The 12,821-nt window shown below is 40.5% G+C and overlaps 1 protein-coding gene across 15 annotated transcripts in view; it reads left to right on the top strand.

Annotated features, from left to right (window-relative positions):
* Positions 1-11,045, top strand: part of CACNA1D (calcium voltage-gated channel subunit alpha1 D) — a 540,723-nt gene extending 529,678 nt beyond the window's left edge. For all 15 annotated transcript variants that reach the window (XM_077452074.1, XM_077452065.1, XM_077452061.1 and 12 more), the window contains 2 exons: positions 3,032-3,352; positions 5,979-11,045. In XM_077452074.1, the coding sequence (XP_077308200.1) occupies positions 3,032-3,352; positions 5,979-6,281 (624 nt within the window). In that variant the 3' untranslated portion in view covers positions 6,282-11,045. The remainder of the gene's footprint in view (positions 1-3,031; positions 3,353-5,978) is intronic.
* The last annotated feature ends 1,776 nt before the right edge of the window (positions 11,046-12,821 follow it).

The raw sequence follows: 12,821 nt of genomic DNA, 5'->3' as shown, positions 1-12,821 counted from the left end.
TCTTCTTTCTCTCACTCCCTGTTTATCCCCATTTTATTTCTTCTAGTTTTATTACTAGGCCAATTATATGTGTTCTCCCATAGAAGTCATTTGTTGGCTTTTATTTTTTATTTTTTGCATTGGAAAATACCTGCAAAAATCTTATTGGCTGCTATGAGCAAGGCAGGTACTTTTTCATTAACACAAAGCACTGATAACCCTGCGTTTTATCAAGTGCCCATAACTGACCGGTTAGACCGCCTTTATTCTCCCAGTGCAGCCATTCTCATAAATTAGTCAAACAGTATTTCCTTAGAGCATGAAACTACTTTTGACTTTACAGTTCCTTCCATAGCCTCATGTAACATCCTTATTTAATGTGATGTCTGCCAGGCAGTAAATATGACACTGTGCAGAGCATTATAAGTCCTGAGTAGTGCTTTCTGGCACAAGTAATTGTCCCTATGACAGTGATTAGTCTCTGTATCTCTTAATAATGTCCTGTAGTTGTCTGATCTTTGCTCCCACGATCATGAACAATTACTTTTTTTTTCTGTGATAGATCCCAGTCACCCCACAGTGTGATAGCCTAATGAGATTCATATCCAGGACCGGGACTTATGCATTATCAGACTCAATACTGCTGTATAATTGACCATTTTTAAGCTGTTTCTCTTCCGGGAGGAGGGCCGGGATTGGGAGGGGATGCAGGTCGGTCTGCCTGGTAGATCAGGGCATTTTTGAGAATATACAGGTGAATTGATTTGCTCACCTCTAATTACACCTTGATTAAACTAATTTATTAAAGTGTCTGAGGAAAGATTGTAGCAAACAATTACATTTGTCTTCTTCTGTAATGCCAAAGGAGATTGGCTGCATGGACACTGATAAACGAAGCTCACTGAGGTTTGAGTTATTTGGATTATACATTTAAAGGTACACTCGAGGCAGCTATAGAAGATGTAATAATAAAGCAGATCAATATGTCAATAAATGTTTGGTATCGGCCTCTTCCAATCCCCTAAGAGCAGCATCAGACTGGGAGAGAGAGAGGCAGGCATGGGAACAGTCTACAGCAGGGGTCGCAAACTGGCGGTGCTCCAGCTGTTGCTACAACTACAAGTCCCATGAGGCATTGCAAGGCTGACATTTACAAGCATGACTCCCACAGGCAGAGGCGTGATGGGACTTGTAGTTTCGCAAAAGCTGGAGGACCACCAGTTTGAGACCCCTGGTCTAAAGTCTTAAAGTGTTACTAAACCCACAACAGTAAAATCAGTCTGTATATGCAGTATAGCATGCTTGTTATACTCACTGTTGAACCTAAGATGTTAATCCTGCGCATTGTGTAAAAAGGCTGTTTGATCCTCCCCTTCTTCCACTGTCCCCAACCCATCTCCTCATAAGACAGAGCCTTGGAGTCACTCTGCACATGCTCAGTTTGATGTATTCCTAGATTTTTTTTGGGAGTGTGCATGTGATCAGCACAGGGCCAATCGGTACTGTCCAGACGGGGTCAGGGGTCCTGCAGACTTATAGGACATGAATGAAAATTTCTCCTACAAGCTTTAACCAGACACTGATAGAAGTCACAAGACTGTTATATACTGTTGATGAAAAAAAGGTATTTAGCAGTTTATATTTACTAAAATATTTGCATTTTCATGTTCTGTCCGCTGTGGGAGACCAGATATAGTGAATGCAGGGTCCTGGGGTTAGTAACACTTTAAGCTGGGTACACACTATGAGAAAATCGGGCGAACGATCGGCCAGTTTTCCTCCTATGTTTCACAGCAAGTTGGAACAGAGGAAGGAAATAATGTATGAAAATTATCTTACAACAAAGGCTTTTTTTTGTGGTTCTTGTTTCTGATCATGCGCAGTCTTTCGTATCTGATATTTTTGCACGAAAATCTTATGAAAACTGTGCACAGTACACATTAAACATAGAGATGTTTTGGAGTTTGTCCATTCAGAAATTTTTGTTTGTAAAGTCTGAATCGGATGTAGAAAGTTGTGTACACAATATAGGAAATTTGAATGTTTATGCCTTGTACGAAATTTTTCTTCTGAGTTTCTCATAGCATGTACCCAGCTTAACTGTAACAAAGAACATGGGGGGTTATTTACAAAAGGCAAATTCACTTTGCACTACAAGTGCACTTGGAAGTAAAGTCTCTGTAAATCCAAGGGGGACATGCAAGAAGAATAAAAATCAGCATTTTAGCTTGCACATGATTGGATGATAAAATCAGCAGAGCTTTGCAACAGGTGGACGGTAGACGGAGGGGGAAGTGAGCGGGACCCCACCCCTCTTCCCCATCCTGTTTCCCCCACCCTATACCCCCCCATTACCCTTCTCTATCTTCTCTTTTCTTCTACTTGCCACAATCTGAACCCTACAACTGATGGACAGGGTGCTTGGTCAAGGTACTACTACCTGAGGCCGGGCCCCATGTCCATGAATACAGAAGTGGACAAGTGGGTGAATCCAACCCAACACACCAATGCCCCAACAGATGGCCCCCGGAATAGTTGCCATAATAATAATAAACTAACTCATTTGACAGTTATGGTACCATGATGGTGTAATCTTTTGCCTGGAACAATTTGTCTTGAAACCTGTCACTCATTTGGTCATATTGTTATTTTGTCACATTTTGCTGTACTTTTTCCTGAAAACTAATAAAATCTTTATGGAAAAAAAAAAAAAATCAGCAGAGCTTCCACTCATTTAAACTCTGCCCCTCAGATTTACAGCGACTGCACTTGTAGTGCAAAGTGGATTTACCTTTCGTCAGTAACCCCAATGGTGTCATCTTCCTGGTTGTGGAGTGTGACAGGGCTGTGTACATCTTAGAACTGGATGGGCAGATAAAAATACTTTGAAAGGTAGCTCCTTTATATGTATTTCATCTGCGCATTTCGCAATTTGCCTGGAGTTCCATTTTAAAAGACATGCTTTTAAAAATTGTAAGGCTTCTAAAATGGTGTCACCAAGTCTGGCAACTTGCCGCCTAACAGTGTATTACTAATTCTCATTCATTTTCAGATAATGGCTGTGGCTGGCTTGGACTCTAGCAAAGCTCAGAAACATTCTCCCTGTCGCTCCACAAGATCCTGGGCCACTCCCCCAGCTACTCCTAACAACAGGGACCGCACCCCGTTCTACACGCCCCTCATCCGGGTGGACCATGCTGAGTCTAAGGAGAAGATGAATGGAAGTCTTCCGTCCTTACAAAGAAGCTCATGGTACACAGATGACACAGACATTTCATACAGGACATTTAACCAATCCAACCTGACTGTACCCAATGACTTCAGGAACAAACACAGTGACAAGCAGAGGAGTGCAGACAGCCTAGTGGAAGCCGTAAGTAGCCTTGGCTGATATTGCCAACTTCACAGCCCTTCAGAAATATGTGACTGTATTATACCAATTGTGGGACTTTAGTGTGGCTTGTATGGGCTTATGTAACAACAGGCAAAGCCCAGTGGTCATCGGCGCTGAAGCCACGATTCTTTAAATAGCTATTCATGGACCACAGTGAAAAGCCTACAACAGTGACACACAATTAGATATGTTCCTGACACTCATTAGAACTGAAGAAGCTGCTTGGATGCGCAGCAGAACCTCTTCAACACTACAGAAAAAGGCCAGATGAATGTGACTAGCTACTACTAACTACAACAGCGACACATTTTAGGCTACCTAGTTTTTCATCATACATGGAGGGGCTGCTGGTAAGCTGAAACGTGTCCCGAATTTAGAAGCCTTGACAGTCCTAAGTCCTTTTAGATCTTAATCACTAGAAGAAAGAAGAACCCACGGTTGGTCCTATCCTTCTCAGCACTGTGAATTAGAAAAATGCATATTAGTGTATACTGTTGGCACTGGTTTAGCTATGGTCTCGGATGTCCCAGTGCAGTATGTGTATACGGTGGGGGTACACATCAATGATTCTGCTTTAGAGCTGATAGGTGTCATAGACCAGCCCACTGGAGAAAGGGTGTTCAGAAGATATTCGGGGGAATTCATAAAGGGTGCAGCATTGAAAGCGTTGGTTCTTGCACCCAATAATGTATATATCACAGACAGGTATCTGAGTTTCTGTGTCTCCAATGGGGAAAGACTTCCCCAGTGCACTAATTCACACTCTCTCTTGCCAGCCAATGCACCTGTCAGTGACAAGTGCTTGGCACAGAAGTTTTATACTAGGGGTGGGCTAAGCTTGATGGAGAACTGAAGAACTACTTCCGCATCAGGTCCACTGCCCTTTAGGTTGGCATTAGACAAGGATGGCCAGAAAACTGTATAGCTCCTCCATTATGTTTTTCCCTCTCTCTCCATACAGAGAGAGGCAACACTTCCTGAGTCTCATGCCCTCCTTGTCCACTTTACTTCATATACACAGTACTAGTACTATCTCAACTAGGGAGACATAGGAAGAACAGCTAGAATCAAGCAGTGGAAATCAGTTTGAGCATCTGCTAGCAACCTTTGCATATGAGCAGCAATTAACATTTATAGAGGGGTAAAATATTTAATATTTAATCTCTAGGGACCTTTCATATTTGTTTAGTCAACTAGCAGAAGTGAACTCTGAAAACAGTCAGTGGCTCAGACAGCAATGGGAGCCATTGGCTTCCGCTGCTGTCAGTCACAGCCAGTGACAAGGTAGCAGGTGGAAGGGCCAAGTCCTGCTGTCTGTGTCAAGACACAGACATCAAAACTTGGAAGTGAGACTATGCGAGTGTCCCCATAGCAAGTGACTTACTATGGGGGTACTCAGCGGCAGGGAGGAGCCAGGAGTGCCAGCAGGGGACTCGAGAAGAGGAGGATCAATGCAATAATTTTGCACAAAGCAGGAAAGTATAACATCTTTAATATTTTAAAGAAAAATAATTACATTTAGAATCGCTTTAAAGTATTGGTATATTCAGGCTCTAAAATCGAATGTGTTATTGTAAACGTCAGATCATTTTTAATCAATCATCTTAAATCTGCAGGTTTCAATAAAATATCTGGTGATCCTGCCATGGAAGTCCTTGTGCAGGCACTTCCTATTATAGGGTGATGCTCTGTCCCCTGTTTCTTAAAGGGCTTGTAAACCCTCAAGGTTTTTCACCTTAATGCATTCTATGCATTAAGGTGAAAAATCTCCTGTGAGCAGCAGCCCCAAAGAGCCCCCCTTTTACTTACCTGAACCCGGTCTTTCCAGCAACGGGGATGAGCACATCAGCTCCAGCCGGTGTCTCGGGTCCTGATTGGATAGATTGACAGCAGTGCAGCCATTGGCTCCCGCTGCTGTCAATTAAATCCAATGACACAGGGGCAGGCTTGAGCCCTGCTGTCTGTGTCAATAGACGCAGCAGCAGGACTTGGGAGCATGCCCGCACGAATTCCCCAAGGGAGAGTGGCTCTCCAGCGGGGCACTTGAGAAGAGGAGGAGCCAGGAGCGCCACTGAGGGACTCGAGAAGAGTCAGGGCCAAAACCAACTTTACAGAGGAGGTAAGTATGACATGTTTGTATTTTTTGTTTTTAAACGGAGCTTTAGATATCCTTTAATTGTGCTTCTGCATTGTCACCATCGCTCGATCTCCCAATGGAGACTACAAGCAATCTGTGCTTGCAGACATGCTCCATTGTAGATACCATCAGGAAACTCACCAGCAGCAATTAAGGGAGTGCATGCAACAAAGGATGTATTTTTATTAAAAACAAAAACATGTCAATTTGATACACAGTGCTTTAGGAAATCTAAATGTCGTTCAGTTGGGGTTTACAAGTATGTGAGGTAGGCACATAGATGTATTTGTTTAATGCAGAGTTGAGCATAAGGTACCGTGACTCACTGCAACCATCAGAATATCTTCTACCAGTTTATTGTGTAAGTAACCCTAATGTGATCTTTTTTTCTTGGTATAGGTGTCATTTGTCTTCAGTCCGTGTGGTACTCTATCCATCCTAATTTAAACCTTCTTCTGTGTATTTCAGGTCCTAATCTCTGAGGGATTGGGGAGATATGCTAGGGACCCCAAGTTTGTTTCTGCCACAAAACACGAGATTGCTGATGCCTGTGACATGACTATAGATGAGATGGAAAGTGCAGCAAGTAATCTTCTCAATGGCAGCATTCGGAATGGGACAGCAGGGGGTGATACGTTCTCTATCCTAAGCAGGAGAGACTATGATCTTCAAGACTTTGGCCCTGGTTACAGCGATGAGGAGCCAGAGCCAGAGCCAAGTAAATATGAAGAAGATCTAGCTGATGAAATGATTTGTATAACAACTTTATAGTATTTAATGAAGCTGTAAAAAGACACTTAGGATTCTATAAAAAAAAAGAAGTGCCTCTCAGTTAATGAAGCATGGCACTAGAAAGGGCAAAAGATTAAACCAGCTTTGTGTGGTCACACGTAAGTACATGCCATGGATACATGTTGCAGGTGCAACTTACCGGGACATCTGCTGTTGCAGGACAACAACTCCCATTTTTCCTGGCTCTGGTGGATGGTACGTGTTCTTATGCAAAGTCTTCAGTCTTCGGAGTTCTAGGTGGTCAAGGAAGGATGGTCAAACCATATTGTGTTCTATGTGAACAGTAGGCCGCATGTTGCACCTGAATCAGTGATGCAATTATGTGACTTTTTTTTTGGTGATGACAATCAAAATGCCCTGGTCATTACCCCACAGCCATACCCACCATATCAGCTTCTTACTCGTTTATTAGGTCTGGTCGTTTTTTACTGCATCTTAAATCTTGGCCAACAGGATGGCCGCCAGAGTTGGCCACCATGAAGCTTCTTCAGTTGCACCCTCTTCTAAAGTGCTGGTCCGCACATTGCATTACAATAGGCCCAGGAATCCTGCTGATGATGTAAATGTAGTTTACATGGTGAAAATATCATTTTAATAGTCAACTTTTTTTTGACTATCACATTAAGGGCAAATGACACTGGAATCGCTGCAATCAATGCACTGACACCCAGATAAAAAGCTTATAGCTGTTTAAAAAAAAAAAATGACAATTTAGATTTTATGTAAATGATCTGTAATATATGCTAATTTGTATTTGTAAAGAGATGTTCTATATTTTGTAATCATTTATGGCAAAATGAACTGCAGCAATATCTAAGGGTTTCTGAGTTCACTTATCTCCGCAAAGATTATAAAAATATTTTTTTTTTCTGCAAATCCATAGATATCTAGAACAATCTATTAAAACAACAAAGGTTAAATGTTTTTAAATAAAAATCTATGAAGAAAATCAGAATTTTTAAATTAAATATTTTATGTCAAATTGAATCTATCTTAAAAAAAAAGGATATGCAATTATTACAGAAAAAAGCTATTCCATTCATTTCGGGTGTTTTTCATGTGACGGCAAGCTACCACTCTTTTTTTAATCTTATAAAAATGTTACATAATTTTTTTTTTCCAAGCAAACATTTTGTTATGTTGTTGGGAATCCTAAAAGAGAGTGCTGAATTAAATAAGGTGTTTCAAAGAGCACCTAGTGTTGGATTTGTTTTATATTATGTTTTTTAATGTATTTTCCCAAGAAAAGTCATAGTCTAATGGTGTATAACATTCCAATGTCAGAATGAGTATTCCCAAAGGTGACAGTATTAATATTTGACGGATATTCATATACAGTAGGATTCTTTGTAATACAAGCTTCCTATGGAGACAGACTCTTCACTTTGTGTCTGTACTGCCTGGATATACTTTGATAACATAAAGGTGTGTATCCTGCCTATCAGATTTGTTAATGCAGACACAATACAAAAGCCTGATAGCCAGAACCCTGGGGGTCACCTGGTCATTACCATTAGCAATTATGAAAATGTTAGTTGGATGAAAATAACAGCTGCCGGGGTTGGATTTCTTGACACCTGACTATCCACCCTGCTCCAATGCCATGATACAATTAAAAAAAATATATATCACTAGAGATTAAAATGATTTTTTGGAAACCCCAGGGGACTTGAAGCACGGATCACTTGGTCCCATTTAGATTTGTGCTGTTGTTGGGAAATATTCTATTTTTCTCTATACGCAGGCAGTAGCTCCACCCCAGGCATAAGCGAAAATTATAGAAAGACCATAAAACCTCATGCCCACTGGGTTTAAAAAACACCACTTTTAAAAGCGTTTGATTTTTTTTCAGCCTGCAAATGCACCTCTATTTTAGCCTATGTGTTCATGCATATAGGTATTTACAGACGTATTAGAAAAGGGGGTGAAAAAAACCCATCAAAAACGCATTTAGGAGAGGAGCATTTGGGCATAAAAAAACATGCAAACCTGCATAAACTCTAGACACTTTAAGATCCAGTTGCACGTTAATGAATTCTAATGGCCAAAATAATATTCATAATTTAGCCAATAGGAAGTATTAACACCAAACATGTGAACTCACATAAATGCTGTGCAAAATGCAATTTTAGGCAAGTTTCTTAAACTGCTTTTTTTCTTGCCAGGTGCAAAGAAATCCAGGGGAGGAAAAAAAAACTTCAGTGTACATGAGGCTTTATCTTTATTATGTAAGACTACTACTCCGTTCAACTCAGCATGTATTAGAGATGAACCATGGCTGACCCATAAATACAGTGGAGAAATGAGTGTAGACATAAAGGGACAGAGAGTGTGTTAGGGGGAGGGGTGTTAAATAGGCTTTAAAGTAAACTTTACTGGGAGAAAAATGTGGGCTGCTGTTGCTAACTGCCTAACTGCTAGTTGTTCGGCTACTATGCTGACTCACTAGTTCAAGGTCGGGGTTCACATATGTGCGAATTGGATGTGGGTCCCCCCCCCCATCCAGTTCGCATGACATGCGAGTGTGCCTGGCTCGCAATGGAGCCGGTTTACACAGGTCCGGGGAGGCTGCATTCCAAAAGGGTTCTGTGCATCTTTGGGTCCGGTTCAGGTCTAAATTCAGGCAAACCTTCGGACCTGAATCGTACCTGAACTGGTGAACAGGGACGCTCCGGACCCCATGCTGGGAACCGCCGCCGCACATACGTGAACGCGGCCTTAATGATTTGAGCCACTGGCTTTGAACAAGTATGCTGATTGGGTTAGTCAGTAGTCCTCATCTACATCCTTGTTCTGAGTGAAGTTCATTTACTAAAGGCAAAAAGGGTGTTCACTTTGCAAGGTATTTTGCTACACTTTTTTTTACTTTTATATGTTTTACTTGCATATGTTTGAATGACAGGAAAAGTCACTTGCAAAGTGAACAGCCTGTTTGTCTTGAGAAAATCAACCCCGGTGACTATCAAAGCCAAGAAATTGAAGAATTTGAAGAACGGGAAGTTGGCAATGGCAGCCTCCAAGGGTTTTTCAGCAAAGATTTGTTTAAAGTGTATGTAAAGGCAACAATTTTTAGTTTAGGAGTGTGGAAGCGTTAGACCCGCTGTCAAGGTTTTAATGATGACTTTACCCAATTGGCGAGAATCACCTTCCCCATTTGTCTGGATGGGCACTGTCTGCAAGAGGAAATCCCACATTTTAGAGTTGTCCCTTAAACTGGGGTGGGTCACCTGTTTTAGTGACAACTACGTAAGAGGAGAATTCCTTCACTTCAAGTAGATTTCCAGTTGTCTCTCCAGTACAGTAAATCTCCCCAATGGGACACATCAAGCCCATTCTCTAGTCATACCCTTTTTGGAATGTTTTTGTACTTGGCCTACATTTTTTGTATTTTTTTTAAACAATAAAAATTTAAGTAAACAAATTGAGGAAAATGGTGGGAAAAAACATTCATACAAGACACAGCATAAAATAAAAAAGCCACACAGAGACACATCTTTTAGTCTTCCTATTCTAAGTATTTTCCATCTATCATACCCCATGTCTCCTTCTTGTTCTAATTATATTTGACATTTGAATCTGAAAAGCCATAAAGATTGCATACTTTAGGTTGTTTTAAACTTCCTCCATAATGGAAAAACCTTTCAGTTGAAAGAAAGCCAATCTGATTCTTCAGGCATCCCAACTGATTTCCAGAAATTTGGGATGTCTTTTCTAGCTGCCATAGGGAATACAATAATCACTCTTTTAAGGGTGGGTATGAATTTGCTAAGAAATCTAATATTGTCTCCCAAAGGATTCATCCCTGTGACAGATTTGTATAAATAAAGGGAATTTTATCAGCACCAATCAATGTTTTGCCCTGGATTTTAGTTCATTTTACTTTTTTTAACCAATGATTCAAACAAAGCATGCTGAAACAAAGCTTAAAAATGGAGTGTATTGTAAAATTATGAAATGTACACAAATATTTTATATTTATCATTTTCAGATAGCAGCTAACGTTCTCTGTCCCCAGAGCGAGCAGCTAGTGCCGTATTTTCTTATTAGAAAGCCCAGTATGCTTCTCAAACACAGTGTCATAGTGGGACAATGCAAGAAATTAAAAAGGATATAGAAGATAAAAATTCAAGAAGAAATGTAACTTAAACTGACCAAACCAATTATTTTACCCATAAATTCTACCTTTCTTAGGAAAGGCTGGCTTAAAGCTAAGGTCACTGTGGAGTGGTCTTGTTTATTCTCAGGACATTTTTTACGTGGCCTGAGAATAATCTCAGGACACTTTTAGGTGGTCTTGTTTATTCTCAGGACACTTTTAGGAAACTCTTTCCATTGTCAACCCACATTTGAGCCAGCTTTTTTCTTGGGCACATGTCTGTGTTGCCCAATGCTAAATCCAGCCTTGACAGCTCCTAGGAAGTCACTGGCTCCAGGCAAAGGAAATGCAATTGTGCAGAGATCATTTGGCTTGTTTCGTTAAGTTGGCAGTGGTGGAAATTCATGCAGTTGATGGTGGAGCACACTTTAATATATGACATTGTCTAATATATGTTCACTGAGTGAAAAAAACATGCAGATCTGAGGGCTTGTACAAGCAGTAATATTGCAGAGAAGCTATGGAATTGGGTAACTATTAATTAGGTAAAATGTATATCTTATAATGGTTTTGTGTGCACATACAGGAGGCATCATTTCAGAGAGAGGACACATTATGCCTAAAATCAATAAACCTCTTTTCTTTTTTGTGTGGTGTGTTATTTTGTGTATTCGAGAAAGTATTGAGTTCATTCAGAAAGGGGCTAGTGTGATCTACTATATGCCAGCCTTTCCTTCTATTCTTATTCCGCATATTTTATTGGTATATTTGGTTAAAACATTTTAACTGCAATGCCTTTCACTTTTTTGCTTCTAGGGAATTCTGTATCACTTTTCTGTCTTTCTTACCACCGTCCTCATGATAGAAAGTGATGGGAAGTCCAAAATGTTAAAGTTGTCACCAAAACACAGCGAAAGGAAGCTTTCCAATAGGAACGCCTGCTTAAATAACAACTGTCCTAGAAGTTACTTCCTGTTCTGCTGTAGAACAAATAGGATGGCCGAACACCGGGATGGGAATCCAAGTAGAAGTCATGTTATGATTATGATGTCTGGGTGAAACACGTTAACTTTTGTTCCTTGCTACTGTGACTGTGTTTGGTGGATTTCACTATAATAGAGATGATTCTACTTGGATTTCCGATCCTGATGTGTGGACATCCCATTTGTTCTACAGTGTTCCTCGGTTGTGAGACGAGTCTGCACCTGGTCTTGGGTCTACATATTGGTCGTTGGGTATTTACCTGGAGTGGTTCATCTATATACTTCCTGTTCTTTTGTGTCTTTGGGAAAGGAAATCTCAATCGGACACAGACATTAAAAAAAACAGCATTTTTGACAGTTTTCTATAATACCCAAAATAAAAAATGCTTTAGATACCAATAACAATTTAGATTTGAAATGAGCTTTCCATGCTTTGTATCAGAACATAGTTTTGATGTTATAAGTACTGTTATGTAAGTGAAGTTATATGTCCTGTCTAAGGCTAGCAGTGAGACAAAGGAGGGCAGCTTCCCTCCCACCATGGCCATCTGACAACACAGCAAACTAGGAGATGGCTCCTTTGACACATAGCATTTTCTCCATCTTTGTGCGCTGTCATGCTTGCCTGAAACATTTTAGCAGACAAGCACCTTCCCCCTCTATTACTCGTGATACACTTGTCTCAGGTAAGTGTTTGGAAGCAAAGAAAACTGCCGTCTCCTTGTTAGAAGAATTTCGGACAGCTGTGGAGGGAGGAAGGGCGCCCTGTTTGATCTCACAGGTAGCCTTATGCTAGCCATAAACTATGTAAAAAATCGTTAAAACTTGTTTTCGAATAATGAAGACTTGGTCATGAGAGCAAAGGATAGTGCCAACATACAGTGCCTCGAAAAAGTATTCATACTCCTTGAAATTTTCCATAATTTGCCATGTTACAAGCAAAAGTGTAAATGTATTTTATTGGGCTTTTAGGAGATAGACCAACACAAAGTGGAACATAATTGTGAAGGGGAAGGAAAATGATAAATGGTTTTCAATTTTTTTTACAAATAAATATGTGAAAAGTGTGGCGTGCATTTGTATTCAGCCCCCCTGAGTCAATACTTTGTAGAAGCACCCTTCGCTACAAATACAGCTGCAAGTCTTTTTTGGGTATGTCTCTACCAGCTTTGCACATTTTTGCCCATCCTTCTTTGTAACATAACTCAAGTTCTGTCAGATTGGATGGAGAGCATCTGTGAACAGCAATTTTTAAGTCTTGCCACAGATTCTCTATTGGATTTAGGTCTGGACTTTGACTGGGCCATTCTAACACATGAATATGCTTTGATCTAAACCATTCCATTGTAGCTCTGGCTGTATGTTTGGGGTCATTGTCCTGCTGGAAGGTGAACCTCCGCCCCAGTCTCAAGTCTTTTGTGGACTTGAACAGGTTTTCTT

The sequence above is a fragment of the Lithobates pipiens genome, unplaced genomic scaffold (genome assembly GCF_037356315.1).
Source record: "Lithobates pipiens isolate NorthernLeopardFrog02 unplaced genomic scaffold, aLitPip1_a1.2 Scaffold_23, whole genome shotgun sequence".
Classification (NCBI taxonomy): domain Eukaryota; kingdom Metazoa; phylum Chordata; class Amphibia; order Anura; family Ranidae; genus Lithobates; species Lithobates pipiens.
Note: the sequence above shows the minus strand (reverse complement) of the source record. Positions and strands in the feature narration are given on the sequence as shown.